At 47.6% G+C, this 26,902-nt stretch overlaps 2 protein-coding genes across 5 annotated transcripts in view; both read right to left on the bottom strand.

Annotated features, from left to right (window-relative positions):
- The window catches only part of SLX4 (SLX4 structure-specific endonuclease subunit), a 32,628-nt gene extending 17,499 nt beyond the window's left edge, over window positions 1-15,129 (bottom strand). Inside the window, exons 1-9 of one of the 2 annotated variants that reach the window (XM_078867104.1) lie at window positions 14,949-15,129; window positions 12,421-12,925; window positions 11,472-11,976; window positions 10,338-10,378; window positions 9,441-9,642; window positions 8,374-8,646; window positions 5,979-6,202; window positions 1,852-2,222; window positions 151-508 (exon numbers count right to left, since the gene is read on the bottom strand). In XM_078867104.1, the coding sequence (XP_078723230.1) occupies window positions 151-508; window positions 1,852-2,222; window positions 5,979-6,202; window positions 8,374-8,646; window positions 9,441-9,642; window positions 10,338-10,378; window positions 11,472-11,976; window positions 12,421-12,925; window positions 14,949-15,014 (2,545 nt within the window). In that variant the 5' untranslated portion in view covers window positions 15,015-15,129. Of the gene's footprint in view, window positions 1-150; window positions 509-1,851; window positions 2,223-5,978; window positions 6,203-8,373; window positions 8,647-9,440; window positions 9,643-10,337; window positions 10,379-11,471; window positions 11,977-12,420; window positions 12,926-14,860 lie in introns of both variants that reach the window. The other variant, XM_078867105.1, reaches the window with a different exon arrangement.
- A 1,980-nt stretch (window positions 15,130-17,109) lies between these two features.
- Window positions 17,110-26,744, bottom strand: ZCRB1 (zinc finger CCHC-type and RNA binding motif containing 1). Of its 3 annotated transcripts, none has more exons than XM_078867102.1 (8): window positions 26,088-26,744; window positions 24,104-24,207; window positions 22,546-22,574; window positions 21,651-21,762; window positions 21,072-21,179; window positions 20,606-20,721; window positions 20,114-20,186; window positions 17,110-19,067 (listed from the first exon to the last, which is right to left on the bottom strand). In XM_078867102.1, the coding sequence occupies exons 2-8, from the start codon at window positions 24,185-24,187 to the stop codon at window positions 18,921-18,923; spliced, it is 669 nt and encodes a 222-aa protein (XP_078723228.1). In that variant the 5' UTR covers window positions 24,188-24,207; window positions 26,088-26,744; the 3' UTR covers window positions 17,110-18,920. The 3 variants fall into 3 exon arrangements, with proteins under 3 accessions (XP_078723228.1, XP_078723229.1, XP_078723227.1); XM_078867101.1 differs by having other exon boundaries at window positions 17,111-19,067; window positions 26,070-26,743; XM_078867103.1 differs by lacking the exons at window positions 24,104-24,207; window positions 26,088-26,744 and adding an exon at window positions 24,008-24,082.
- Window positions 26,745-26,902: the final 158 nt, after the last annotated feature.

Genomic DNA, 26,902 nt, shown 5'->3' with positions numbered 1-26,902 from the left:
TCAGCAAATGATATCATCACCACCATCACCATCATAATCATCAGCATCATTATTAGTATTAATCGCCAACAAAGACAAAGATCCCTCATGTTGCCTCGCCATTCCGATGCCGTAAAGGACGCTGTATACTTCCCTTACACACACACTGACCTGTACACGAAGGCAGTTGCGGCTCGCCCAAGTCCTGCATGAACTGAGTGAGGGGCAGCCCCTCCCTGGCCAACTCCACCAGCGCCAACAGCGTTTGGCTGCCCGACACCTCCTGCTGCCACTCTCCCGAGCGGCCCGATTCGGAGGCCGACGAGCCGTCGCCCCCACCGGTGCCACCAATGCCACAGCCACCTCCTCCACGACTAACGTCGCCAGCGCAGCCACCCACACTCCCTTCGGCCAATCCCGGCTGGGAGTTTCTTAGTGAGGAATCCTGCGGTGTTTGCCGCAGGGAGACTCGGTCTCCGACCGGGTTCGCTGGCGCATCAGTGATGGTGTCGGAGAAAGATAGCCGTTTCTGAAATGAATTCACACGTACATGCACGAACGGAGCTGTGCAAGGATACATGCGAAAGCAAAGGTCTACCGTTTATCCTACACTGGCTTTTGCAGTAAAAGTTGTTAGCCATGGATTATTAAGGGCAGCGCCACACACTGTGTGATAGGTGCTGATGTGGAAACACGGCGCCAGGTATAATATTCTACGAACACCAACTGCCTCCAGTATTTACACTCTTAGTTTTTTCGGTAAATTCACGTAGGTAAAAAATTTAATTAAAATTAATAAAATAATAAAATAATACAATTCACGACGTTTCGGAGGCAACACAAGTATTCACGTGTATCATGGACAGGAACTGAACCTAGTCTTCTCGAGTAGGTGTGCACACGCTGACCGCCACACCACGAATCGCACATAAACAGTGGGGTTGTAAATATTCACCAATTCCTTGATGAGAATCAATTTTCCCATTGCATGATACCATATCATCTGGATTATAAAGTACACGCCTAAACACATGCAAAAATGCACGCACCCGCAAACACACACCCGCTCGCAAGGTACAAACCCACACAATAGCCGCCGATCGCCAAGTGGCAATGATATCACCACGGCACTTGTGCTAAGCTAATTGCACCTACAGGCCACATGAAGTGCCGAGGGCTCGCTGATGGGAGGTTACGGAACAGACCCAGATACAAAGACAATGACCAAGGTCCAACGTACCACCTTTAACAGACTGTTGGGGAAAATGCTGTTAGCGAGCACCTATGAAGCCCGATACACCACACATGGGGTGGCCAACACCAACCCAGACACACACACAAAACACGCACACCAGAGGTCGCAATCGGGTACCCGATACCCGTACCCTACCCGATACCCGGCTACCCGTACCCGGACGGGTACGGGTAAGGGTACCCGTTTGCGACCCTGGTGCGGCCGGGTACGGGTAGCCGCACGTTACTCACCCCAACCAATGAGTGAGAAGGCCGTGAGTCACTGGTGAGTCACCGTTTGTCACTCATTTCCCAACGTCTTGTCTCTTCTCACAATTCAAGTTCCTAGAATCAACCCACCCGTGCCTGCAACATGGCTTCATCCCAGAGGTCGCAATCGGGTACCCGATACCCATACCCTACCCGATACCCGGCTACCCGTACCCGGACGGGTATCAGGTATGGGTACGGGTACCCGTTTGCGACCCTGGTGCGGCCGGGTACGGGTAAGGAATCAAAACCCGTTTGCGACCTCTGACGCACACACAAATGCACGCACATACAAATGCACGCACGTACACACACACACAAAAAAAGACAAACCCGCACACACGCATCCCAATGGAGTAAAAACCACACCTGGGCTGCCCCGGTTGGTACCGGTCCGCCCGGCGACAGTGGCGGCACCAGGGCCGGGCAGAGAAACGGCGCCTCTCCCTGCAAGTCGGCGGGGAGTAGCGCGCTGCGCTTCCACAGCAGCGCCGTCCCCGCGGAACCACACCACGGCGGCGGCGCCGCTGGCACCGATGACGACGCATGCGAGGGCAGCAGGCGGCTGGGTGGCAGTGGCGGTGTGCAACGTGACGCCACTTCTTGCTCCAGCTCCGTGTCCGGCACCAGCAGCACGGCCATCTTTTCTGCCAGTCGGCGCACGGTGGCAGCGGGATCGGCCTGCAGCAGGGCCGACGCGGCGCCGGCGTTCTTCTTCCGGCGGGCCTTCTTGGGTGCGGCTGCCAAGCACGTCGATCGCACAGATAAAGACCCCCCCGTGTAGCCTACGCAGGCTGTTGGGGCAAGTGCTGTTAGCGAGTAGCGCCTATGAAGGCCAGCACTACGGCACACGAGGGGGTGGGTGGCCAGCACCACCCCCGGCCGCCTTTGTCTCCCCAGTGGCGATGTTCACATAGGGGAGGCCGAGGACCGGTTCAAATACTCGTCACCGGTGTTGGCCGTGAGCAGGAATCGAACTCGGGTCTTCGGGTGTGTTGTGTGTACAACATACACGAGTCAAACGCGGCACTCAAACGCGGTGAATTGGCAGCTCGGGAAGGACATTCCAGTAGTTGGAACACGTACGCCAAGCTCTTAAGGCTAATGGTTACTCCGACTACACAATCCGCAAAGCCATCACTCCAACCATCAAGAAGGATCCTGTTGAGGAGCCTTTCAAGACCATCACCTTACCCTACATTGCTGGGGTCACAAAAAAGATCTCCAAAATCCTGATTAAACACAAGATCCAGGTCCGATTCAACACAGTACATAAAATCCGTGATCTGGTACCGTCTGTAAAAGATGTGATTCCAGACATACAGTACCCTGGCGTCTACAAACTAAGTTGCCTCTGTGGTAGCAGTTACATTGGGGAAACCAAACGACACGTCTCAGACCGCATTCGTGAACATAAAGCTGATCTAAAACACGGTAGGACAAACACCTCAGCCGTGGCAGACCACTGTTACAACTCAGTGGGCTCACATGACATTGACTTCTCCAAGACGGAGGTTCTCTGCAAGCCATCTGGCTATCATGAGAGATTCGTTCATGAGGCGATCCACATATACAAACACAGAGACAATTTTAACCGAGAAGATGGATTCAGGCTTAGCAATCATTGGAAGGACGTAATAAACCATTTCGATACACATTAGGGTGAGTTGAATAATACATAGTGGTTTACAGCAATACAGTATATTATTTAATGTTGGGTTTGTCTATGGCAGTATATAGTACTGTATATGCTAAGAGAATAAAGTTTAGATGGAAGTATATTATATACTTCTTACGACGTAGAATTGTAATTTATTATTTGTTGTTAGTAACTCAGCTTATTGTAGAGTATAGTAAGTATCAGTTTATATTTTAGTTTTTTATGTAGTTTTTTACTTTGGTTTTCTACATGGTTGTTTGGTAGATGCAGCTACATATCATTAACATTCCTTTCCTTTATTAACGCTGTTCCTTGCGCCCCCCCGTGGTGCTGTTGATCCTGCATAATGCATGGGCATAATGAGACTTTGAAACCCCTCCGCCCACCTCCTACGCATTGCCCATTGGTATGCTAAATTCCTCTTCATATGCACATTCTTTTGTTAAGGCGCTCCTCCTCGCTACACCTATATAAGCTCCTAGCTTGATAATGTTCTCATTCTTCGCCTGAGGACGGCTGCTTGCGTTGTGGCCGAAACGTCGTGAGAATTGTTTTATTATGTTTTATTTTTATTATTTTATTACTTCCCTTCTACGTGACTTTACCGAAAGAATCAAGAAGATGTAGACCGAGACTTTCCAAGAACCTGAGTTGGTATCTGGGTTGAAGCCACCGCGATTAAATCAGGTTTCCAAATTATGAGACTTTCGCTCGACTTTGAAACCAAATACCCCACGGTATAAAAGTTGGTGTTTTGTCGGATTATTTTGGCAGTCCTAAGCCAGTGGCAGAAATGTAACATCCCTTAACACAACCACTGTTGAAATCCCACCCGTGTTGAGCACGATAAGGAGTTGAGCTCGCAACCATCAAATTGTAACTTCATTCCTTTGCCACCACTAATGTTGTTAATGCTGTAGAGCTAATTATTCAGCAATGTTAATAACAAATTCAATATTTTACATATTTGGCGTTTTATATTAAGCGTGGCCAATTCCCGATTCTTAAACAGAAAATGAGGACACTTAACACATTTAAGTGCCCGCTAATTTACTGAATAAACATTCAGCGTTAGTGCATAAGAATCCCCAAATAATAACGACATGTGTTAGACTGATCACTTATTCAATGACACGTGCCAATTTACAGAACGGCTAATTTTCCGTCTCAAACCCATTTCGAGACGTAATTGTGCATGTTCGGCAATTAAACACGCGAGTGCTTAGTTGCCGTTGATAACAAAAAACAAGTTTGACGCATGACACTTGCACATTTTTTTTGTAATTTCAACGTAATGGTGCCATCGTCATGCGCGGCGAGGGCACGCCGATGTCGAGAACGTTCCAAGGGCAGCCGAGACGACAAACGAGAGAGCGTTGCTGGTTTACGAGGAGGGTTTGGTTGTATTCGCAGGAAAACACAAGCCGGGCGAGCCCGTCAAGCCGAGTGCCGTGAGGAAGGTCTCTTCGTGTTGCCACCAGAGGTCGCAAACGGGTTTTGATTCCTTACCCGTATCCGTACCCGGCCGCACCAGGGTCGCAAATGGGTACCCGTTCCCTACCCGTACCCTACCCGAAATGAGTGACAAACGGTTACTCACCAGTGACTCACGGCCTACCCGTACCCGTACCCGGCCGCACCAGGGTCGCAAACGGGTACCCGTACCCGTACCCGGGAGGGTACGGGTAGCCGGGTATCGGGTAGGGTACGGGTATCGGGTACCCGGTTGCGACCTCTGGTTGCCACCGTACAAGAGAAGGACAGCGAAGCAGGGAAAACACGCTCGCAAACCGGCACGCATAAGCGCGCACACTCACGCACATACAGAGCCCGCCAGTCTGCTTCTATTTTTTTTTTTACGAAAGCGCTAGTCTCATCGCACTGGTACGCATTGCAACGTTTCTGCCTACACTTTATTGGGAGATTTTCGGAAGGTATTCTCGCTTATTTCTTTGCCAAAAGAAACTATCCAAGCCTGGGCACTGGTTTTGGCGAGCTATACGAACTATGTGGTTAGTTTTGTCCTCGCACAGATGTGCGACGATTAGTGGAATCAACATCTTATTTCCCAGAGGCAGCAATAAGTTAGCGGACCGGATTCGCTAAAAAGGAAACATCTCTTATCTCATAGATGTACACCCATGCTGTGTGGTGTCTAAAGTTATCGGACAAGTGTAAATTAAACGAAACGGTCAGGGATCTGGTCAGATTCATTCCTGGGATGCGGCAGCATTGGTGACGAATCAATCTGCACAAGGGTGACATCACTTGCACGCCACCATTATGTGTTTGACCATCACTTTAAAGGCTATTTTCTCATTAATCTTTGCCATAAAACTCATATTAGACAGCCCATTGATACAAAACCGAGGCATGCGTCGACAAGAAAAACAAAAGTTAGGTGTATGGTTGTGTTCCCTTTTAAATATTTAGAAACATGCATTGAGTTTATTTAGATGATTTTGGTGCTATAAATGTCCAAATGAAGGGCCCCTTTGTTGAGCTATCATTTGTGGCCAGGTCGCTTCTGAAAAATAAGTTAATACCTCAGTGGGCTTTTCCTAGTAAAATGGGGATGGTTTTGCTTTATTTGTATGTGTTTCGGTGTTTTTTTTTTATGTATTTTGTGCTTTGCACTACCATGCTGTTTGTAACATTTGTTGTTGTTACGTTCTTACCTGCCCCCCGGCTGGAGATCTGTGAAAAACAGCTTTGTAGCTCATCGGATTCCTCCAATGTAAATAAATATTCCGCTTCAGATTCCAAACAACAGTGCTACGAGATCTCATTTACCGGGCCCCTTCTGACTGCCAAACATCGACCGTTTCCACCTCACCTTTGTCGGGAAGAGGCTTGAGTTGCAGCAGCCCCGTGCTCCCAGGAGGGGCCCTCTCCTCGAGTTCCATCAGGGAGGCCGACATCGCCAGAGCGACCCTCATTTGTTCTTCCTCGTCCGTGGGGGGCGGCCGCTCCGAAGGCAAGCCCCCCCCACCCCTTCCTCGCACCGCCACGGACCCTCCGGTCTTGTCCTTCTTGCGCCTGCGGGCGGCTCCCAAGGCTCTGTGGGTGGCCCAACGAGCGCACAAAGACAAAGGTCCCCCATTATAGCCGAAACGGACGGACTGTTGGGGCAAGTGCTAATGGCGAGCACCTATGAAGGCCGGCACGGCACACGAGGGGGTGGGTGGCCAGCACCACGCCCCGCCGCCTTTGTCTCACTGGTGGCAAATGTTTACACATTGCACCAGGTACTCATTTGCGGCTGAGTAGATCTAGGGGAGGCCCAGGACCGGTTCAGATAATCGAGCAAACACAAAAGTACACACACACACGGGTACACATATACAAAGATCCCCGTATAGCCTTTAAAAGACTGTTGGGGCAAGTGCCGTTAGCCACCACCTACGAAGGCCGACACACGCAGACACAGACGTACAGAGTTATGGAAAATACTAAGGTTGCCAAAATATTTTTTTTCTGATACAATTTTAGATTTCGCAATATGACTATTATCGCGATGTCAGTTTCATTTAACTTTGAATTGAATTGAACATCTGTACCCCAAACACAAATCACTTTACGACCTTGTAATGCTCATACTACACATGCCGTCCAAAAATAATGTTATATAACCACCACATGTCAATTTAACCACGAAACATATTCAAGAGCACCAAAGCAATCAGTAGATGTTTTCTTACTTAAATGATTATATTGTTGTTTCATAACTACATTTCATAACGGAATTACATACAGTAGTTTTAAAATGTACCAACAATAATCACAATAATGTAGCTGTATTTCAAAACGAACCGTACGGCTATAGTAGAGCTTATATCACATGGTGTATTGTAGCATTATCCTATCACAGCAGCCCTTGCAAAATACATAACGCGAGTTCAGTTCGCCTGCATACGCGTGTCTCCAACCCATTTGTAGCTAAGGAGCCTTCACTGCTTTCATGGTTTGTAGATTTTGTTTAATGTCGTGTGAAGTTCAGAAGCCTCTCATGATAGAAGTACCCAAGTGAGAAAAGAAGGCATGGCTTTATTGTCCTAAGATCCTGTTAAAATCGAATGCACGCTGAGTGCACCAGCAGCAGTGGGCGTTGAACGCTTCATGTACTATACTCTTTGGTTCTTTCGGTAAAGTCACGTAGGTATAAAATAAAATACATCACGACGTTTCGGGCGCAGCACAAGCTTTCCCACCTGATGACGGACGCTTGTGTTGCGCCCGAAACGTCGTGATTTCTTTTCTTTTCTACCTAGGTGACTTTACCGAAAGAACCAAAGAGTATGATTCCTGCAGTCACGAAAGCTTCAAATCAAACTTCACGTACTGTCATTTTTATGCATTTTCATTTGTGCTGAATTATAAACAAAAGAAATATCTAACATGAGTGTGTCTGTGGTAAATGTCTTAAAATACCCGTGACCTGAGCACCACTACATCTCAAGAGCACCGCCTTCATTGTAACAGACAAATAATGTTTCTTTGAATAGTAACTTTAGTTTTCTCTACTGCGGCAAACAGCAAGTTCACTTCTAATGATCACTTATTTAAGTAACATGATGTCCATGTATTGTCACCTTGATATAACTAAACACCATCTCCTGTTCCTCACAGACACTCAGATCTCACCATCATCTGACCTCACACATTAAATGTTCCCAGTCTATAGCTTCTCTCACTCTTTCTGGCCCCACTGTGGATTTTATGTAATCACCAGCGATAGCGTCTCCATGTCACACTCCCTGGTGTGGAAAACTCTGGCACTGGTTTTAATCATCTGTGTGTCAGTTTATTTCACGTCTACTATCACAGTCCGTGTGTGACTTTAATATCCACAACAGTTTATGGCTACAAAAACGCCACACCAGAAATTACGCTAGGTGTGAAACTCTTATGTCATTAAGATTCACGATCTAGGAGGCTTACTGACGACAAAGTAATTAAAACATCCAATCGGAAAGAATTTCAGCAAATGTTAAAAGACCTTCATACAATTCTGCAAATATTTGGCCGAGGATAAATATCAGAAAAACAATGGTTATGATAATAATAATAATGGGTTTAGAAACAAACATTTATCTACACACAACTGGAGATATCCGTCACAGCGACACAACTTGGAAACACAACAGAATACGCATATTGCGGACGATACGATTCTCGCGGACCTTACAATTAACAATGCCACATCACGGCGAGCTGCCGGGTCATCTCACCTGCCTGCGGCGGCAGCGGTGGTGATGGCAGGCGGTGCCGCCGTGCCGGCCTGCGCTTGCTGGCGCTGCACAGCAAGTACCAGGTCGCGCGACGCCACGTGCAGCTCGCGTGCGCAGCGCTTGAGGTGGCCGGCGCGCGCCTTCTCCGTCTGGAAATGGCGCCCGCAAATGGGGCACTCGGGCACCGCCGCACCCGCTGCAGCGGCTACACCGGCGCCACCAGCGGAGGCCGGCGCCTGGCCCGGGCCCAACTGTTCCTGATCGTCTAAACACCTACGACAACACGACATGTCAACGTGTCTCTCGGCTGCGTAAAGGTAAAGGTGAGCCGCTTGTTCATGCCACTGCTGGCGGAAAGGCCTCAATTGCGTTCAGGAAGTGAACAGAAGCCCTGCACGTGTTGCAGTAAAACGTGGGATTATCACGCCGAACGACACGCGGTACATCCCGAAAACACATCGTAGGGCTACGCGGCACGACCGCCAAAACATACGCAGTGGTATCACAAATATACCGTCACTACTGCATTGTCATATAAAACAGAAATGTAACTGATTGCACAGTTGGCCGCTACGTGTAGCTCCAACACTTGTGCCTGTGACAAATAAATATGCAAGGAATGTAAAAAATACGGACTCATCATTCTCCTTTGCCAGTACCAAAATATAATAATAGGGTGTTTCCTCTTTTTTTCTGGCAACAAAACTGAAACCTTTTCACAAGGATTCATGTCTGCATTAACCACAATACTTGCAGTCAAAATGCAAACAAAAACACACTATGATAATATATGCATTGTCCTTGAAACTGATTGGTCCACACCAAAAGAAAGCCGTCCCTTGGTGTGGACCAATCAGTTTCAAGGACAATGCATATATAATCAGAGTGTGTTTTTTGTTTGCATTTTGACTGCAAGTATTGTGGTTAATGTCCTTGTTAAAAGGTTTCAGTTTTGTTGCCAGAAAAAAAGGGGAAAAACCCTATTATTAAATACGGACTCGCCATAACATGAGCAGTAGTGCAGAAGGCGTGACCTCCCCTTCCCCACCCTTGGTCTGGTGGCAAACCTGTTGATGTGCTGCTGTCTGCGCACGCTGTTCATGTGCGTCAGCTCCTTCTGGCAGACGTGGCAGAAGCAGAGCCCTGAGGGCACTTCACCAAGGGGGGCATACTCAAGCCCAGGAGCGAGCAGCAACAGCCGCTCCTCCTCCTCCTGCTGTTGCAAAACCCGCGCCAGCTGTTCGTCGCTGAGCACCGACGCCGTGCCTCCTGCGGTGCCCGCACACCAGCGTTAACATTCTGTTCACGGATTTAGTGGTGGAAATATTTGTCCCAAGATGCGTTTGTGACAGTGCTCTTCGATTCAAGTCGAAAGGATGCATTGCCCGTCTGTCACTTTGTTTCTGTAACATGGGGTCACCAATCACTCTCGTAATGATGATCTAAAAGTGGTGTTGGCACTAGCGAACTTGCCCTATAAATGAATCGGCTCAATAGGTTACTCGTCCCAGTTCTGTGAAGAACTGGTGTGAAAAAAAATTGATATACAGAAATACACAAAGGACTACAAAAACATCGTATCCAACAGAAAGGCATTTATTCTAGATTTGAAGCTTTCGTGACTGCAAGGATTCATACTTAGATTTTTTTCGGTAAAGTCACGTAGGTAAAAAAATCATAATAAAGTAAAATAATAATCAATTGTGGTATTTTTATTTATTATTTATTGTTTTTATTATTTTACCTACGTGACTTTACCGAAAAAACCTAAGAGTAGAAAGGCATTTTCAAATGTGTAGAAATTTTAATGAGAATGTTTGGAATGTCAGAAACTCACAGCACAGGTACAGCCGTTCAGGACTGAGTACAGCACAGTTATAAGGGAAAACACTGGCCTGGCAGTAAAGAGAAAAGACAATGTGCTTGTTAGTTCACATAGGCCTGCACGTGTTCCGAACGCATACCTGAGTCGGGACTAAGCTGGATTCTCTCAGGAGCCTGCCACCTGCGAACACAAGCAGTAAACACCACCACCACGGTTAACAATCATCAACACCCATTCCATCTTCTGATAGATGAAGGCCTTAAAGTTATTTGTGGTTTCGGTTTGTTTGATTTAGAGTTGTTTGTTGGCATGGAACAATACACGCTCACGACCAACTATCCCCCTGTCAATTAAACTGTTTTCCACAATTGTGGATCAGGATTTCGATTAATAAAAAAACTTGATTGTATATTTGTCTCAATTGTGCCGTCTCATTTATGTTGTCTGCTTTGCATGTCGTGTCTTATTCGTTATGCAGGATGTACACGAAGGCATCCTGCATAACGAATAAGACACGACATGCAAAGCAGACAACATAAATGAGAGGGCCTGCCAAAACGCAATTTATTTGAATCAATGTATCATATATAAAAAAAAAAATACGATACCAGGCCTGTGATTCTGGCGATTTTTTTTTCCCAAACAAAACTTTCAAATTCTTGTTCCACGCAGATAACACTTAAAAATCACACGTACAAACATTATACATTTTGCTTTTTCTCGTAATGGTGTAGTTTTGGGTTACGCATCTGCCACCTCGTGGTAAAAATATACAAATGGAAATATGTTGCCAACATTTCAACCACAGTTGAAACGGCTGTCCAATGATAATTCTTTGCGAATGGACGATATACCCTTATTGACATGCTGAATTAGCGCAAAAGGCACACTGGCATATTCTTCGTATATATTTTGGATATCATTTCTATCAATCATACATATTTGATTATTAATTCAGATATGATTTTGATGCATGTATTGTGAACATTATAAGTGTTAATTATTTTAAATTTAGGCTATGAAACCAGCAATACCCAATCCTTGCGAATTACATCACAGGGGCTATAAACATTTACCATCGAACACAGATCAGAGCTTGTAAATTGTCCCAAAAAAGATCAAAAAGGGACCCAATGCCCAAGTGGATCAGTAGCAACAAGCACACTGACCTCTAGCTCTCCCAGCTGCCCTCACAAGCCTACAAGCAACTGGCCAGTTAAGGAGGAGCACTGCTCTTGATGAACCCACACACATGGGGAGCCATCCACTCTACCTGTATTTCTGAAGATTTTCCAACACCAGGTCCTTGACGCGAGGCCTCGGCTTATCCGCGACGTCCACGCTCGTACTCGGAGCGACCGAGGCGGCAGCCGTCTTCCCCGCCGGCCACTCGGCTACAACAATCACGCCGACGCTGTCGCCATCGTCGGCCGCTCCGTGCGGCTCAGGCGGAATCGGCGCGGGCAGCGGCAGCCGAGCCTCCCCGATCGCTCCCTCGCGGGCGCCCTCGGTCGCCGACGGTGAGGCGACGATGCCGTCCTGCTTTGCGACAGAGTCCGCTCGCGACGCCTCGGCCGCCCGCAAATTTTCACCGCCGGGTTTGGGCGAGCGTTCGCCCGAGCGAGCAGCAGCAGCCGCCTCGTCGCCCGTGCCGGCTCCCAAGCCCGCGGTCGACGGCGCCTGCACCAGACGCTCGGCGGTCGCCTTCCCGGTGCCAGCGCTGTGGTCGCCCGCCGGTTGCGGACGCCGGTCATCCTGCGCGACGTCCGCGTGCCCGTCTGTGGGTTTGACGGCGACGCACTCGCTCGAATATTCGCCACGTGGCCCCACGTGGCGTTTATCTCGCTTTAGAACTGAGATTGTGACTGCCTGTGTGCTTACATTTCAAAGGTGGCAGCGTTTAATCTGCTGTAATGAAAAAAGCACTCACACAATTACAGATTATGTATAGAAGCTGGTTATAAGCACATATTATTAACACAGTTGTAATATAAGCAACATTACACTAGTAGGGGCAAGGCGGAAGGAAACTTCTAATACAAGCACACTACTTTGGAATCGAAGCACACCTGGTGTTGCTCCCAAGGGGTGTGCTTATATCCAACTTCTACTGTGTTCGAGTTTAAGAATGTGTGAATGCGAGAGGACACAACAAGTATAAGCATGGAGCTCGCTCAATCAGCTCGCACCATGCGCACACACGAGCGCGTTTGTAGATGTACCCGCAGCTGTCGCGACCCTCGCCACGTGCTCTGCACCAACGTTGCCGGTCGAGCCGCCGGGCAGGTCAGACACCTCGGCGGGGTTTCGCGCCACTCGCCGCTTCTTCGCGTCTTCGGGCTTCTGCCGGTGCTCCTCCGCTCTCCGACCACGCGCACACTCCATGTCCGGTCCGGGCTGCCCCTCGACACCCCTCGAAGACGAGCCGTCCTCCCACGCTGTCGCGCCGGCGGCTGGAGTTTTGGAAGCAGCAGCAGCAGCAGCATCGTGGCTCGCCGGCAACGCGGCGCCGCGCGTGTTGTTGCGCCGGGAGAGTTTGCGGTCCTTCCCCAGGCACTTGGGCGCAGGAGGACCGCATCGCGCGCTCGCCGAGTCGAAGTCGTCGTCTTCAGAGTCCCACCCGCACGAGCTGCTCGCGGAGAGCGCCATTCCGTTGCTCCGTCCCATCCTGCCGGGCTCACTGCTCGGGAACGTGATGGGATCTGTCATCATGGCACCCGCTCTGAGCTGGAACAAAGGCAAGAAAATGTACCCGTATAAGAGTACAAATTGTTGGGGAAAGTTCAGTTGGTGAGCATCGATTCGGGGCAGAATTGCGCACGAGCAGGGTGGTGTGGCTGGCACCGCACTAGGCCGCTTTTTATCCCCCCCCCCTCCTCCGACCAACGCCAATGTTTACACATCACTGCAGATGCAAGTTGACTAAAGGGTAGCCCGGGAACGGTTCAGATATTCACCACTGATGTTAGCCGTGGTCAGGAATCTAACTCAGGTTGCCGTGTTCGTAGTGCAGTGTGCTAAGCACTGCGCCACCATTCCACCTTGATCTAAAATGCGCCCAGCTGGTGGATTTGTGGTCAACATCATTATTCATCACACAAAATGTAATTGACATCAAAATGTATACTCACGAGTTTTATCAATGAAGCAGGTGAATGACAACGAAAATAGGCAGATATTTAGAAATTTTAAAAAAACGTGGTAACTTCTTCTCTGCTGCTCCTATTGGCTAATCCCACCATAGTTGTGCATGTACTGTATTACACATCTCCCCTGTTCACTGTGCTTACATCCACTGTACAGCAATATCTTTACATTCCCACGACTACCAAGTGATGCGCGCGTGCACACACCTCAGCCATGTCTGTCACTGCAAATGGCCATTTCAAATGTTCTTGCTTTGGTTTTCACACCTGATGACGATTGCTTGTGTTGCAATCGAAACGTCGTGATCATTTTATTGTTTTATTTTTATTATTTCCCTTCTACGTGACTTTACCGAAAGAACCAAGAATATGAATCCCTGCAGTCACGAAAGCTTTAAATATAAATTAAATATAAATGTAACACCGAGTATTGTTAATAGTGGAGTCTCCGCAAAGAGGCTTAAACTGTGACGTCGGGTGACAATCCACAGGTCACAGTACCAGTTGAAAGGGTAAAAACCTACTACTATATTTTGCCACTGGTAAAGGATGTCTCATAGTGTAAATGCTTACCCCGAGCTCTCAATACTCTGATAGTGCACTGTCTTTTGAGTTGTACGCCTTTTGGCGTCATCTGGTCCAACACCAATGGAGACTAGGCTCTAAGGAAAGCTGTCTCGGGTGTGGACCAATCAACTTCAAGGACAGTGCATATCATTATCATCATCAGAGTTGTTTCTTTTTGTTTGCATTTTGACTGCTTTTGTTGTGGTTATTGCAAACATGATGCCTTGTATAAAGGTGTCAGTTTTTGTACCAGTTGAAAGGGTAAAACCCTATTACTATATTTTGCATTTTGACTGCTTGTGTTGTGGTTATTGCAAATATGATCCCTTGTATAAAGGTGTCAGTTTTGTACCAGTTGAAAGGGTAAAAACCTATTATTATATTTTGCATTTTGACTGCTTGTGTTGTGGTTATTGCAAACATGATCCCTTGTATAAAGGTGTCAGTTTTTGTACCAGTTGAAAGGGTATACAGTACTATAGTTTATTTTATTGTTGTTATTGTTATTATTACACGTTTTTTAACCGTCTGTTGTATCCTCAAATCTTGTAACTCAATTTTAACCCACTTCCCAATGTGGCATCGACTGCAAACTTGGTATACTTATGTCATACTGATGACAATACGATATTCTCTCATAAAAATACAACATATTTATTTTTAAGCATTCTTTTTTAGATGTTATGTTTCGGCTTGGCTCCAATTGTCCACGCTCAACTCACGTTGGCTGTAATTGCCCACGACCCCCTTACGTTACGTGCCACTTCTTGGAGTCGTGGAGTTTTATCCATTACTAGTACGGTACACTTCATTAGAGCGTGTTTTTAATTAAGTTATACTTTAACATTACTCATTAAAAGATCTCCCCGTCGCCTCTGTGTCCAACCCAGCAGCGTCAATGGGACACAACCAGGCGGGCGTGTGGGGGTCACGGTGTGGCTGACCCTACCTCCTTTAAAGAAACGTGTGGTCGGCGTGGAAGAGTAGGCCAAGCGACCGTCCTGCAGTGGAGGCAATTGCAGGTGCTGCGCTTTCACCGTTTTGTGTGCGATCACACGGAGGTCAGCCGCGTGCGTTGCGCCGCAGAGACGAGAGGTCTTCATCCAGCGGTGGATAGATCATGGCTGGCGATGATTATTAATGATTATTGATGATTATCGATGATGAAGACGAAGCAGCAGCAGCTCGGCTAATTAATGCGGCCGGAACTCGCGTTCAAAGCAGATGTCTCATCCAATCAGCGGCGACAATACGAGCCCGGCCGGTAGAAGCCGCGTCGCCATTGGCTGAATTTATATGAATATTTTTTTATAAATGTAATTTTTATTTTTGTCAACTTACGACTATTGTTGTTATTTCTTGAGCGTTTATTTAACGATTCGTGATTGCAGCATTCGAAGTGGGTTATAATATAGACAATGATCGGCATTATTCGTCTCATCAGCGATTCTATTCGGGCGATTTAAACTATTTAACTGATTTTGGAATCGATTCAAATGCATGAATTGTTATGAATCGATTCTCATTGACTGAAGTTATTAGGGATCGATTCTCCTAAATATTTTCTGCCTTTGCAACTATATCGAAGTAACTTTAAATCCCATAAGAAAATAAATAGAATTGTCCCTTGCTCTAAAATATTATAACGACATTCTACTAAGTAGAAACCCGATGCAGTCTCTCTTAAGATAGTTTTAAGCTATTATACTGGTAGGAACCTCCTGGTTACACCTGCCCACAGGGGATTATTGTGTCCGTCCGTCGTGAATCCAAAAATGGGAAGGGTAGAGCTGAGTGGAGTGGGGAGGGGCTGGGTGGGGAGGGTGGGGAGGGGCTGGGTGGGGAGGGTGGGGCTGAGTGGAGAGGGGAGGGTGGGGAGGGGCTGGGTGGGGAGGGTGGGGCTGGGAGGGGAGGGGCTGGGTGGGGAGGGTGGGGCTGGGTGGGGAGGGTGGGGCTGGGTGGGGGGTGGGGCTGGGTGGGGAGGGGCTGGTCACCCCGTGGTGCCCTTATAAAACTCAACGTTTAACCTACTCACGCCGGCTTGTGCCCGCCCTCACAGTCGGGCATATTTGCAGAATACACCACGCCGCCGTTGACCCTGGCCATTGACCGAGCAACCCAACGTTCCTACCAGCTCCCTCCGCAGGAATGTGTTATCCTCGCTCAATATAAAAAACACGTTCAAAGTTTTCGGTTTAAACTTGATGGTGTTGTTTGTTGCTGGTCGTTTGACGTTTTGGGTCCGTGCTTAACAACCGTGTTAAAAGAAGGGTCATTCAAAGCAACCACCACACACCAACACCTTAATCGAATACAGAGCCATTTGTGGCTTTCTTTTGGTGATTTCGAAAAAAAATTTGGTTTGGCCATGTTTGTTTGTTGTAGTACGGAGTTAGACTGATGGCCTTAATCTAAGTTGTCTTGTGGTTGTTGTTGTTGTTTGACTTGCATCCTACTGGCATTTTTGCACACAGCGTTGGTGTACGATGCCTTTTCTGCAATATTTTGCTGTCTTTTCTTGGATTTTCTGTTTGCACTTAGTCACATAGTCACTTTAAGATGTTTTCTTGTTCATAAATGACGTCACGCGATTTTGTACGATTTTTACACCCCCCCCCTCGTCACACGGCGTCACAAAGTCAGACCCCCCCCCTCAAATATGACGTCACAAAGCTCTGCACCCCCCTCCCCCCAAAACCATATTTCCATTTTGAAAATAAAACATGCTTCAAATCGCTTTAAACTATTGTCATTGTAGTGCGTATTTAATGTGGCGCTGCACTCTGATGTTGTATGAGTGTTGTTATAACAATTAGTGTTGTTTAAACAATTCCATATTTATTAAAAGTTGCGCATTTTGATGTGACGTCACATTTCTCACCCCCCCCCCTCTCGTCACACATCGTCACAAATGTCTAACCCCCCCCCCTTAGATGCGTGACGTCATTTATGGACGGCCCCTCATCTGACTGCCCTTCCAGCCCGGCGCGTGTGATGGGATCAGCTCAAATGTCCAAATGGCTTGTGGAATCGCAAAGTTACGCGGATGGCAACGGTGTGAGGAGGGGACCATTGTTTGGCAGTGGATTTATCATTTTTGATCATTAAAATGTTCCTGGCGAGATCACTGTCCCGGCCTACTCAATATAAGTGAATGCCTTCTATTGAACATTGTTGATGTTTCTTCAGAAACAAATATTTTTTTTTTCTTAACGGAGAACAACGTAAATACCGTCATGGAAATTAAGCAATTAATCCAACTTTTTTACCGCTCGTTTTGTCACTTTTATTATGAAATAAGTTACATCATGTTTTATCGTAAAATTTCAATTTTCCTCCATTTCCTCAGCTGGTGCCGACACTCATCGATGCCTTAATCCCATCTCGACTTCGATGATTGCATTTCCTCTGCAGCCTCCAAAATTCCCTCCTCTCTAAACTCCGTATCTAAAATGCCACTGCAAAACGTTTTAACCCCACCAATGAACGAGACCATATCTATCATGCTCCGCTCACATTCCATCAAATCCTGGAACCATGTTCAGAATTGCATTTTTGAAGATCCCCCATGCATTTATCCGTTACCTAATAATAATTTAGGTGTACCAGGTCATGCTTGCAAATAAGACTATCTTTGTCTCTCGAGTTCCCACCTGGTTAAAGAACATTTATTTTAAGCTAATTACCTCTGCCTTCTCATCCCACTCTACTCCCCTCAACGCACACGCTGCTTCAGTAATAAACGCATTCGGTCGAATTTCCCGGTCAACGTTCACTCAGTGGGAGGTTGCTCGTTTTCTTTTAATGTCCCCATAGTCTGGAACTCCCTTGCCACCAGCAATCTGTACTGGAGACTCCTTGCACCTATTCAAGACCTTTCTTTTTTTCCTTTGACTTCCACTCTCCATAATTCAATATGCCCACTGCGAGAAACAGTGCAAGATGAATAAAAAAACATTCACGGTCTAATGTTTGTTCCACATTTTTTTTACATTCGTAAAAATATATATACACACACATTTATTTACAGATGTTTGCCTCTTCAGCCAATTTCACAAAATATTTAGTTACATTTGAATGACAAAACTTCTATTACAATTGTTGCGTTCCTGAAAAAGTAAGTTTAAATGATCTCGTGAATGGCGATACGCCACGGTGCCACGAACAGGGAAAAAAAGAGTCTGGCATGTGTTCGCACAGCGTCCGGTGAGCTGCACACAGCTCAGGCAATCCACTCGCCAACAACCAAGGTCGCATTTGGATGCTCATACCCACAAGCATGCAGAGAAGAGTCCAATACAGTAAAACCTTGGATTGCGAGCATAATTCGTTCCGGAAACGTGTTTGTAATCCAAAGCACTCGTATATCAGTTGTGATCACGTGACGCTCGGCAGACAAAGCGTATACTGTACGTACTACTCGTATTGCAAGACCTCGCTCCGTTTATCAAATTATTATTTATTTAAAAAATTTGCTCGTCTTGCAAAACACTCGCAGACCAAGTTACTCGCAATCCAAGGTTTTACTGTATCTCTCGCCACTAGAGGTCCGATACTGCTATTGGTGTTCCAAGTCACTTGCAAATAAAACTTTATCTTGGTCTCTTCGAGTTCTCACCCTGCTTAAACAAAATAAACTTGAAACAAATGTGAAATCTTGCAGCGAGTGGCAAAAAGCAAACGCTTGCATACGGAACCCAGTGTTCATATGGGAACTTCTGGCGTGATTCAAAATACCGCTGCTCTGCAAAACACTGCTACCTTCAAGAAAAATTTGTTTTTGGGCTCAAGGGGAAGAGTAATGGGTGTATTTATTATGGGTGCACCACAACTATGTATGGGAGAAGCGAGATAAATGGGGTTGGGGTTAACGATAGGGCTATTCAATTTTTTCCAGCACTACGCTGCAGATCAGCGCCATTCCAGGCTACACTACCGCCCCGTCTTGGTGAACGACGCACAAGGGACGCTGGGCCCCGTCGTCTGCCAGTGAGAGAGGTCAGCGGGCGTCAATCGCTGAGCTCCTCCTCGTCGCTGAAGTAGTGGCTCTGCTTGATGCGGTGCCGCGTGCCGTCGGCGTCCGAGGTCCCGGGCTGGCCATCCCCACCGTTACCACCGCCACCGAAATGGCGCCGTTCCTCCTCCACACGCGCGTGCTGCGGAACACAACGCGTCGCCCAGCACAAAGCGCAACGAGCAAAGCAAACAATACATCCATTTCGATTTAAAGCTTTCGTGACTGCAGGGATTCATCTTCTTGGTTCTTTCGGTAAAGTCACGTAGAAGGGAAGTAATCAAATAATAAAAATAAAACATAATTAAATACAATTCTCACGACGTTTCGGCCACAACGCAAGCAGCCGTCCTCAGGTGAAGACGGCTGCTTGCGTTTCTTCACCTGAGGACGGCTGCTTGCGTTGTGGCCGAAACGTGGTGATAATTATTTTATGTTTTATTTTTATTATTTTATTATTTCCATTCTACGTGACTTTACCGAAAGAACCAAGAAGATGAATACATCCATTATAAATTAATAGACACGGTTTTTTACCGCACCTTGTTCAGTGTGATGTCCCAGATCGTGTCGGACAACACGCCAACCAACACGCGGTACAACTCGAAAACCCATCGGACAACAATACAGCACAAACAGGAGCAAGACACGCACACATTGCTATACATGCACTGCGCATGTTTAATATGCATGGTTGGTGTTTTGCTGTTAAGGCTCATTAGCCGACTGTTGAATGTGTTTATACCAAAAGGGTCTTTTACCTCCACAGTGATGTACCTGCACGGCCCTTGATTAGTCCACTGCTGAAGGCCTCCCCCCCATGCCATGCAGGTCGTGGGGGTTGTTTAAAACTAAAATATTTAAACAATTTTTTATTTTACTAGGTAAGGCCCCGCTGAGCCATATGGCCGGTTTTCAGAAGCGACCTGGCCACAAATGAAACCCCAATTAAGTGCCTAATCACATGGAAATGTATAGCAGCCAAAAACTCTGAACGCATACCTCACCCCTGCTGGTCCGTGTGTGTGTGAGCATCTGCACTACCCTCTGATGCTCAAAATGTAATTTTACAATATCCATCACAAATTACCATGGGGCGGGGTCTGTGTAAACCGAAGCTAAATTGATATGCAGACTCGTTTAGTGGTGTACTGTCGACCAGTCCGAGACTCGGCTGCTTCAAGGCACCTGGAAAGCGATGGCTTGGCTCAAGCTGTCCAAGGCCGGGTCCTCCCCTTCTTCTTCACTCCCAGACACGTTCCTGGGCAACACGCGTGCACCAAACAGCGGCCATCAGTCAATTCCCGCTCGGCGATGGTGCGCGAGTGTAGCGCGCAGTTTGTGAACGCCGATGCAAGACACGGACAAGCATTAGCGGTGATGGGTAAAGGCTATTATTTTGGCACAGTCAATTTTAATGACATTCGCGGCTGAGATGTGGGGAAAAATGTGGTATATAATTCATGAGCTGTTTTTTTTGTTATTACAAAACATTTTTTTGTTAAAAACTGTTAAAGTAACAATTTCAAAGAAAAACTAAAAATACTTCAACGAAGTACCAGCCCTATGTTAATCTAATTCATTTTTAAAGACATTTCCAAAAGCTCGCAGACTTCATTAAATTTCCCTGACCATCTTGACCCCTTTGCCAAAACCGTAGCCAAAGCAAGAGGTCATTACGTCTCCTGTTCTTGTGTAGCATCTAGCTTCTTTTTCTTCTTCTTTTCTTTCTTTTTTGGTGGATCCCTCTCCCCAAGAACATTCTTGGGACAAATGTAGCTGAGGTGGCCATCCTCCTAAGAGCCAAGGGGCACACGTGCACGCACACACACAGAATCCAACACGAAACCATCAGCAGGAGAAGGGAACGATGCCAATCTCATCTCCAAGTGTTGATAAAATTTCACTCTTGAAACATTCAACAGAGGAGCAGAGAACTACGCTATTGTTGGTTTGAATGTTGTCGAAGGTGGATGCCCTCTCTCACAGTGAAAGAACGGAAAGTGCATCATACATCTGAAAGGCCAAATGTCAGTAGACAGATCATTCCAAGGATGTACACATATACTCGTGTAGTGTCATCATACATCAACAAACGCAAGACACGTTTGCCCCTTGTACGCGCGCGTGGGGTAGGAGTACTTGCCCCACACTCGTAGCAGCGAGACTTGTCCGTGTACGTGCGGCGGCGGATGAACTCCGATGCGCGACCGTTGTCCACGGCGATGCTTGCCTTCAGCGTCCGACCAAACAGCTGCACACACCGAGAGAGACGTCCACAGTGAGACGGGGGAAAAATCTAGGCGAGGTTGGGCGCGCATTCATTAAACACTCGTATTTTGGAAGCTATTTAACATTTTAAACATCTTTGCTTGGCGAGACGTGATATGACGAGCACGACATCGACACGTCTGAATGACGCTGTCTTTCTGACAGACCTTCAGACGCTGTCTTTCCGACAGACCTGTTCTGCACCTGAGGACGGCTGCTTGCGTTGTGGCCGAAACGTCGTGAGAATTGTATTTTATTATGTTTTATTTTTATCATTTTATTATTTCCCTTCTACGTGACTTTACCGGAAGAACCAAGAAGATGAATCCCTGCAGTCACGAAACCTTTAAATCGAAATCGACACGTTGTCTCAAATTCTCGGGCTCAGAGCAAGGAAATCCAAACACAGGGGAAACTCTTGCAAGTATCGTGGACGTGCGAACGTGGCGCTTACCTCCTTGTTGTTGACTTTGCGCACGCAGTTTTGCGCCGACTCGCGGTCCAGGAAGAGCACGAAGGCCACGCCCTTGCTGCGGCGCGTCTCCCGGTCACGCACGACGGTCACCCTGCAGGAGACGCGCAGGGGAATTTAGGCTGGCTATCGAACAAAGACAGTCGCTGCATCGTGCGCGTTCGGATGCGCTGCTGTGGCCGTGTGGAACACTTTTCCTTCCGATATTAGGAAGCCACTGAAGTTGTGCACTTTTAAATCTAGATTGAAAACTAATTTCTTTAGAACTACTTTTTTTGTATCGTTTCTTGTCCTTCCTCCGCACCTCCGATGAGCACGGTTGGCTACGTACGGTGCAAAAGAAGTTCTACACGTACAAAGGATGCCCGTATAATGCACGAATCACATAAAGCACAAAAAACACTAAATTATACCGGTTTCCTAATTTCCCCCGTGCCTCTGTCCACCCAGCAGTCTAAAAGGGCACACCGGTTATTCGATTGGCAGGTCGTGTTTCGTGGGGCAAAGTCTGGGCACTCCGGCTTCTTCCAAGACACCGGGCTCGTGTTGAAAATGTCAGCCAGTCTCTCTAGAGCTCCCTCGAGTGTAGTCCCTTCCAGCAGCAGTGGCGTGAGCAAGCAATGTGAACGGTCAGTGTGCAATTTGATCAAACTTATTTAAGCGAATGATAGATGACATTGACAACTTGTGTATTACACATTGATAAAACACGTTTAAGCCCATACAGCATTTGGGGAAACCATGTAAATACAATAGAAGTAAACTATTATTTGCTCGGGTTGGATTAAAATATATACAATAAGTATGTGTGCTGATCACTGTGCCACCCAGTCACTACGTTACGTCTGCCAGATTCATGAATGCATAATTTGCTTACCTAACAACCTTACCATGCTTTTCCATGATCTGAAACACAAGATAAAACACAGCTCTTTAGAACACTTGGTCAATTATGATGAAAATATACCTCGGCTTCATCTCAATGTCAACCGGCATTTATGTGATTTCCAGATCAGCTTCAATAAATAGCGTTGCTGAAACGTTTAACTGAAAATGTTATGTGATTTTGACATAAAACTTTCGTGACTGCAGGAATTCATATTGATGAAGACCGCTTGTGTTGCGATCGAAACGTCGTGGGTTTTTTGCTTTATCATTTTAAATTTATTATTTGCATTTAAAATTTTTCTTTTTCTTTTATTTGATCAGTTTATTTTATTTTATTTTCTATCTACGTGACTTACCGAAATAACCCATAATATTTCGATTTAAAGCTTTCGTGACTGCAGGGATTCAACTTCTTGGTTCTTTCGGTAAAGTCACGTAGAAGGGAAATAATAAAATAATAATAATAAAACATAATAAAATACAATTCTCACGACGTCTGTCGGAAAGACAGCGTCATTTCAGACGCTGTCTTTCCGACAGACCTGTTCTTCACCTGAGGATGACTACTTGCGTTGTGGCCGAAACGTCGTGAGAATTGTATTTTATTATATTTTATTTTTATTCTTTTATTATTTCCCTTCTACGTGACTTTACCGAAAGAACCAAGAAAACTAATAACATGTTATAATGTGACTTTCTCAATCATAACGTCTCCAACCACAGTCGCCCGCTCTCCTGCCACAAAAACTTCCCCACTGTTTGACAAAGAGAAAGTGCACATAGGAAGGAGGAAAGACATCGTACAAGCAGCAGTACACAAATTGGTACAACCCGAGGAGCAACACCCTTATGGTACCAATTAGTTTACAGGTTTTCGCGGCCGTGCTGTTTCGCTCTCGGAAGAAACAAAAAAACACATCACAGATGACTTTATTTATACGGATAATAAACAAAATGGCCTGGAGTTACAAGGATTGTCACCTCCACTGTTATGACCTTTACAAAAAAAAAAAATCCACATTTTCGCCACAGGCAGGCAGTGCCAATTTCTGGCAAACGAAATATCTGCTGAACCCACGGGAAAAAAGTGAGACAAAAGTGACGAAGAAAATAGACCGAGGTTCCGGTTTTTCACTACACGGATGGAGTGAGGCGCTGTAAAAATCAGAAGTATAAAACGAATGTAGAGGTCGGTTTAAAGTGGAATGGTACATGGCACACTAGCCAACGAAACACCAGCTCTACTCCTATTCCAAGACAACCAGCCTGGAGTAATATCCCTATCCTTAATTATTACCAGACTAGCCAATCGGACAAAAGCCCTACTCCTAACCACACTGGCACACCGAACGGTAGCCTCACCTTGAGCTAAACCAAGGAAAACAGCCCCTTGCACGATCCCCATCCTCGATTATAACCAGACTAGCCAACCGAACAATATCCCTACCTACCTCGAACTCTAGCTTCAGTGTTCCCCGGCTCCCTGTTCACTTCGTGTTCACCCGTCACGTGCAGGTGGCGAGAGTGCGTGACAGGGTGCCATGCACCTTGTGCAGGTCGCTGTTGGTGAGGGAGAAGGGCAGGTTGGACACGTAGACCGTGCTCCGGCTGGGAGCCAGACCCCCGCTCATGACGAGCTCTTCGCAGCAGCCTAGGATCAGCAGAGGGGGGGGTTGGGGGGGGGTCATCTGCGCATTCATCGCAGCAAATCTCAACGAGCAACCTCACGGCTCTGAGCAGAACCGGCCCTAGACCTTTGGGGGCCCTAAGCAAAATTTGGTTGGAGGCCCCTTTGATGTATGATTTTTTTCACCCACGAGCTAGCAGTGACTCTAGGGGGCCCTCTGCTGGCCACGGGGCCCTTTGCAATTGCAAGGGTCGCTTAGTGGCTGGGCCGGCTCTGGCTCTGAGCCACCATGAACGAAAGGCCCTTGAGACACAATTAACACTGAAACGCAGAGGCCACGGCTCAGATCGGTGTTCTTCGTTGCAAGGTCCATGGGCCACTGGCAGGCCCTGGGTGGCCTTTAGTGCGGCCCCCGACATTACACAAATGTGAAAACACTCCATCATCATGCGGTCAAACCCCTAATGGTTTCATATGTGTGGTGGTCCTCAAACTCATGTCTTTTCGGCGAAAGTGCCCCCCCCCTCTGAAAATTAGTGAAGAACACTGAGTCAGAGCATAATTTGGTACCACATAAGTACTACAAAAATATGTATATTGGTCATAAAAGTTAATTATTTGACAATCCACTCATTTGAAATGTGTATGACATAACACACTATTGTTGACCACATTTAAAATTGGAATCCACAAGTGAAATATCTAGTCCTGGCACGTGGACTAACACGGAGTTTGTATTTACACTTGTTTACTCTGGATAGCCTCACTCACGGAGTCTCAAGGCCGAAGGGTCCTGTCAAGTTTTTGCAGTCGGGGGCAATGCTTGCTATGAATATTCCAAGTCAGTGATATGCAGGTAAATCTTTCAAAATTGGACTGTGGTGCCAGCATGTATGTACGGTTATTACACGCGCAGAAATAACCAGCATCTTTAGGCACGACAGTGGAGCACAAAGATCTTGAGACACAACAGCGGACCCACAAGGAGTTCTATTGCCGGTCACAGCCGCCACCACCAACAAACACCAACACCACCAGCGGCGATTATCTGAAACGGGGCCTCCTCCCCTAGGTCGACTCAGCCTCAAATTAATACCTGGCGCGCGGTGCGTAAAGATCGCCACGAGGGAGACAAAGGTGGCCCTGAGCGTGGTGGTGGCCACCCACCCCACCCACAACCTCGTGCGCTGGTCCGGCCTACCGCTCGCCAGCACCACTTGCCCCCAGAGACAGTCTGCTAGAGGCTACACGGGGTGGTGGTGGTGGAGCGGTGGTGGTGGTGCCGTGGTAGTGGACCCCGGGGGAAGGGACCCCGGGACTCTGTGTGGTCGGCAAACCTGCGACTCTTTAAATCACCGCTTCGTGACGTTCCTCACATGCACTGAACGCGCCTCTTGTGTATTGTTATTTATTGTTGTGTAATGTTGTGTATTGTTGTGTAATGTTGTGTATTGTTGTGTAATGTTGTGTAATGTTGTTTATTGTTGCAGACCCCTGGGCCTAGACGCCAGAGGTTCCCCGTCCCCCGTTCCAGTCCTCTCGGCCCACCACCACCACCGCACCACCACCACCACCGCACCACCACCACCACCGCACCACCACCACCACCGCACCACCACCACCACCGCACCACCACCACCACCGCACCACCACCACCACCGCACCACCACCACCACCGCACCACCGCACCACCACCGCACCACCACCACCGCACCACCACCACCGCACCACCACCACCGCACCACCACCACCACCGCACCACCACCACCACCGCACCACCACCACCACCGCACCACCACCACCACCGCACCACCACCACCACCGCACCACCACCACCACCGCACCACCACCACCACCACCACCGCACCACCACCACCGCGTCTTACCGCGTTCAATCTCCTTACTTCCTCAGCGTTCCACGCCGCACGCGCCAGATGATTGTTCAACTCGCGTTGCGTCCCGCGCGCTCAGCAGTGAAGTCGTTCGTAGATAAAGAGGCCGATTCGAATAATAATCCGATGGGAGATATCTGTGTGGGCACACGTGTGTGTGTGTGTCCCACCACCACCACACCACCACCACCACCCAGGGTACGTCTCGGGTGCAGTGTTATTTGAGGAAGGTTGTCGAGAAGTTTGTGAAGGACGTTGCAGTTGGAGGCAGCCGACCCCTCCAGCAACAACAACAACGGCGGCGACGGGCGGAGGAGCGACGCTGCTCACAACAACGAGCGGAGCGCCCCGGGTGTCTAAAGCACGGCAAGTTGGCACAGTAGGGGGCACTGGTGGTGCATCGGCCACTCATCTCGAGCCAGCCGTCGACCCCATGGCACCTGCTGGGTCTGCCCCGTGGCCTCCTTGTCAGCGGCGGGCGTTCGGCACTTCGCGTGGCACTTAGCGTGCACCTAGCCTGGCACAAGCGCCGTGGTGACGACCCCGCAACTTAGTTCGCGAACGGCGGCTGCTGTTGTCGGTGACGTTTTAATGCCAAGTGACGTCATGTCACCTCAATGATGTAACATTCGATGATGTCACACAAAGCTCGCGACAGACAACAAAAACATCGGACGCACGATGACGTCCCGCCTGCTGTGACGTCACACGCCTCGTGACCGACACGGCGCGTGTGTGGTGACGCAACACGCCGAGCCGCAATCGTTATGCCGAAAGCTTCCGGGAACCACCGGAAGAACGCCGTCGTGACGTCATAAGCCGTGAGT

Source organism: Lampetra fluviatilis, chromosome 23, assembly GCF_964198595.1.
Source record: "Lampetra fluviatilis chromosome 23, kcLamFluv1.1, whole genome shotgun sequence".
Lineage (NCBI taxonomy): Eukaryota > Metazoa > Chordata > Hyperoartia > Petromyzontiformes > Petromyzontidae > Lampetra > Lampetra fluviatilis.
This window is presented reverse-complemented; position numbering and strand designations above follow the sequence as displayed.

Coding starts and splice junctions, on each gene's coding strand:
- ZCRB1 (XM_078867102.1), bottom strand. CDS start 24,187: ATGAGCGGGGGTCTGGCTCCCAGCCGGAGCACGGTCTACGTGTCCAAC. Junction 21,180..21,650: donor GCAAAGTCAACAACAAGGAG/GTAAGCGCCACG, acceptor CGGTGTGTGCAG/CTGTTTGGTCGGACGCTGAA. Junction 20,722..21,071: donor CTCGCTGCTACGAGTGTGGG/GCAAGTACTCCT, acceptor CTTGGCTCTTAG/GAGGATGGCCACCTCAGCTA.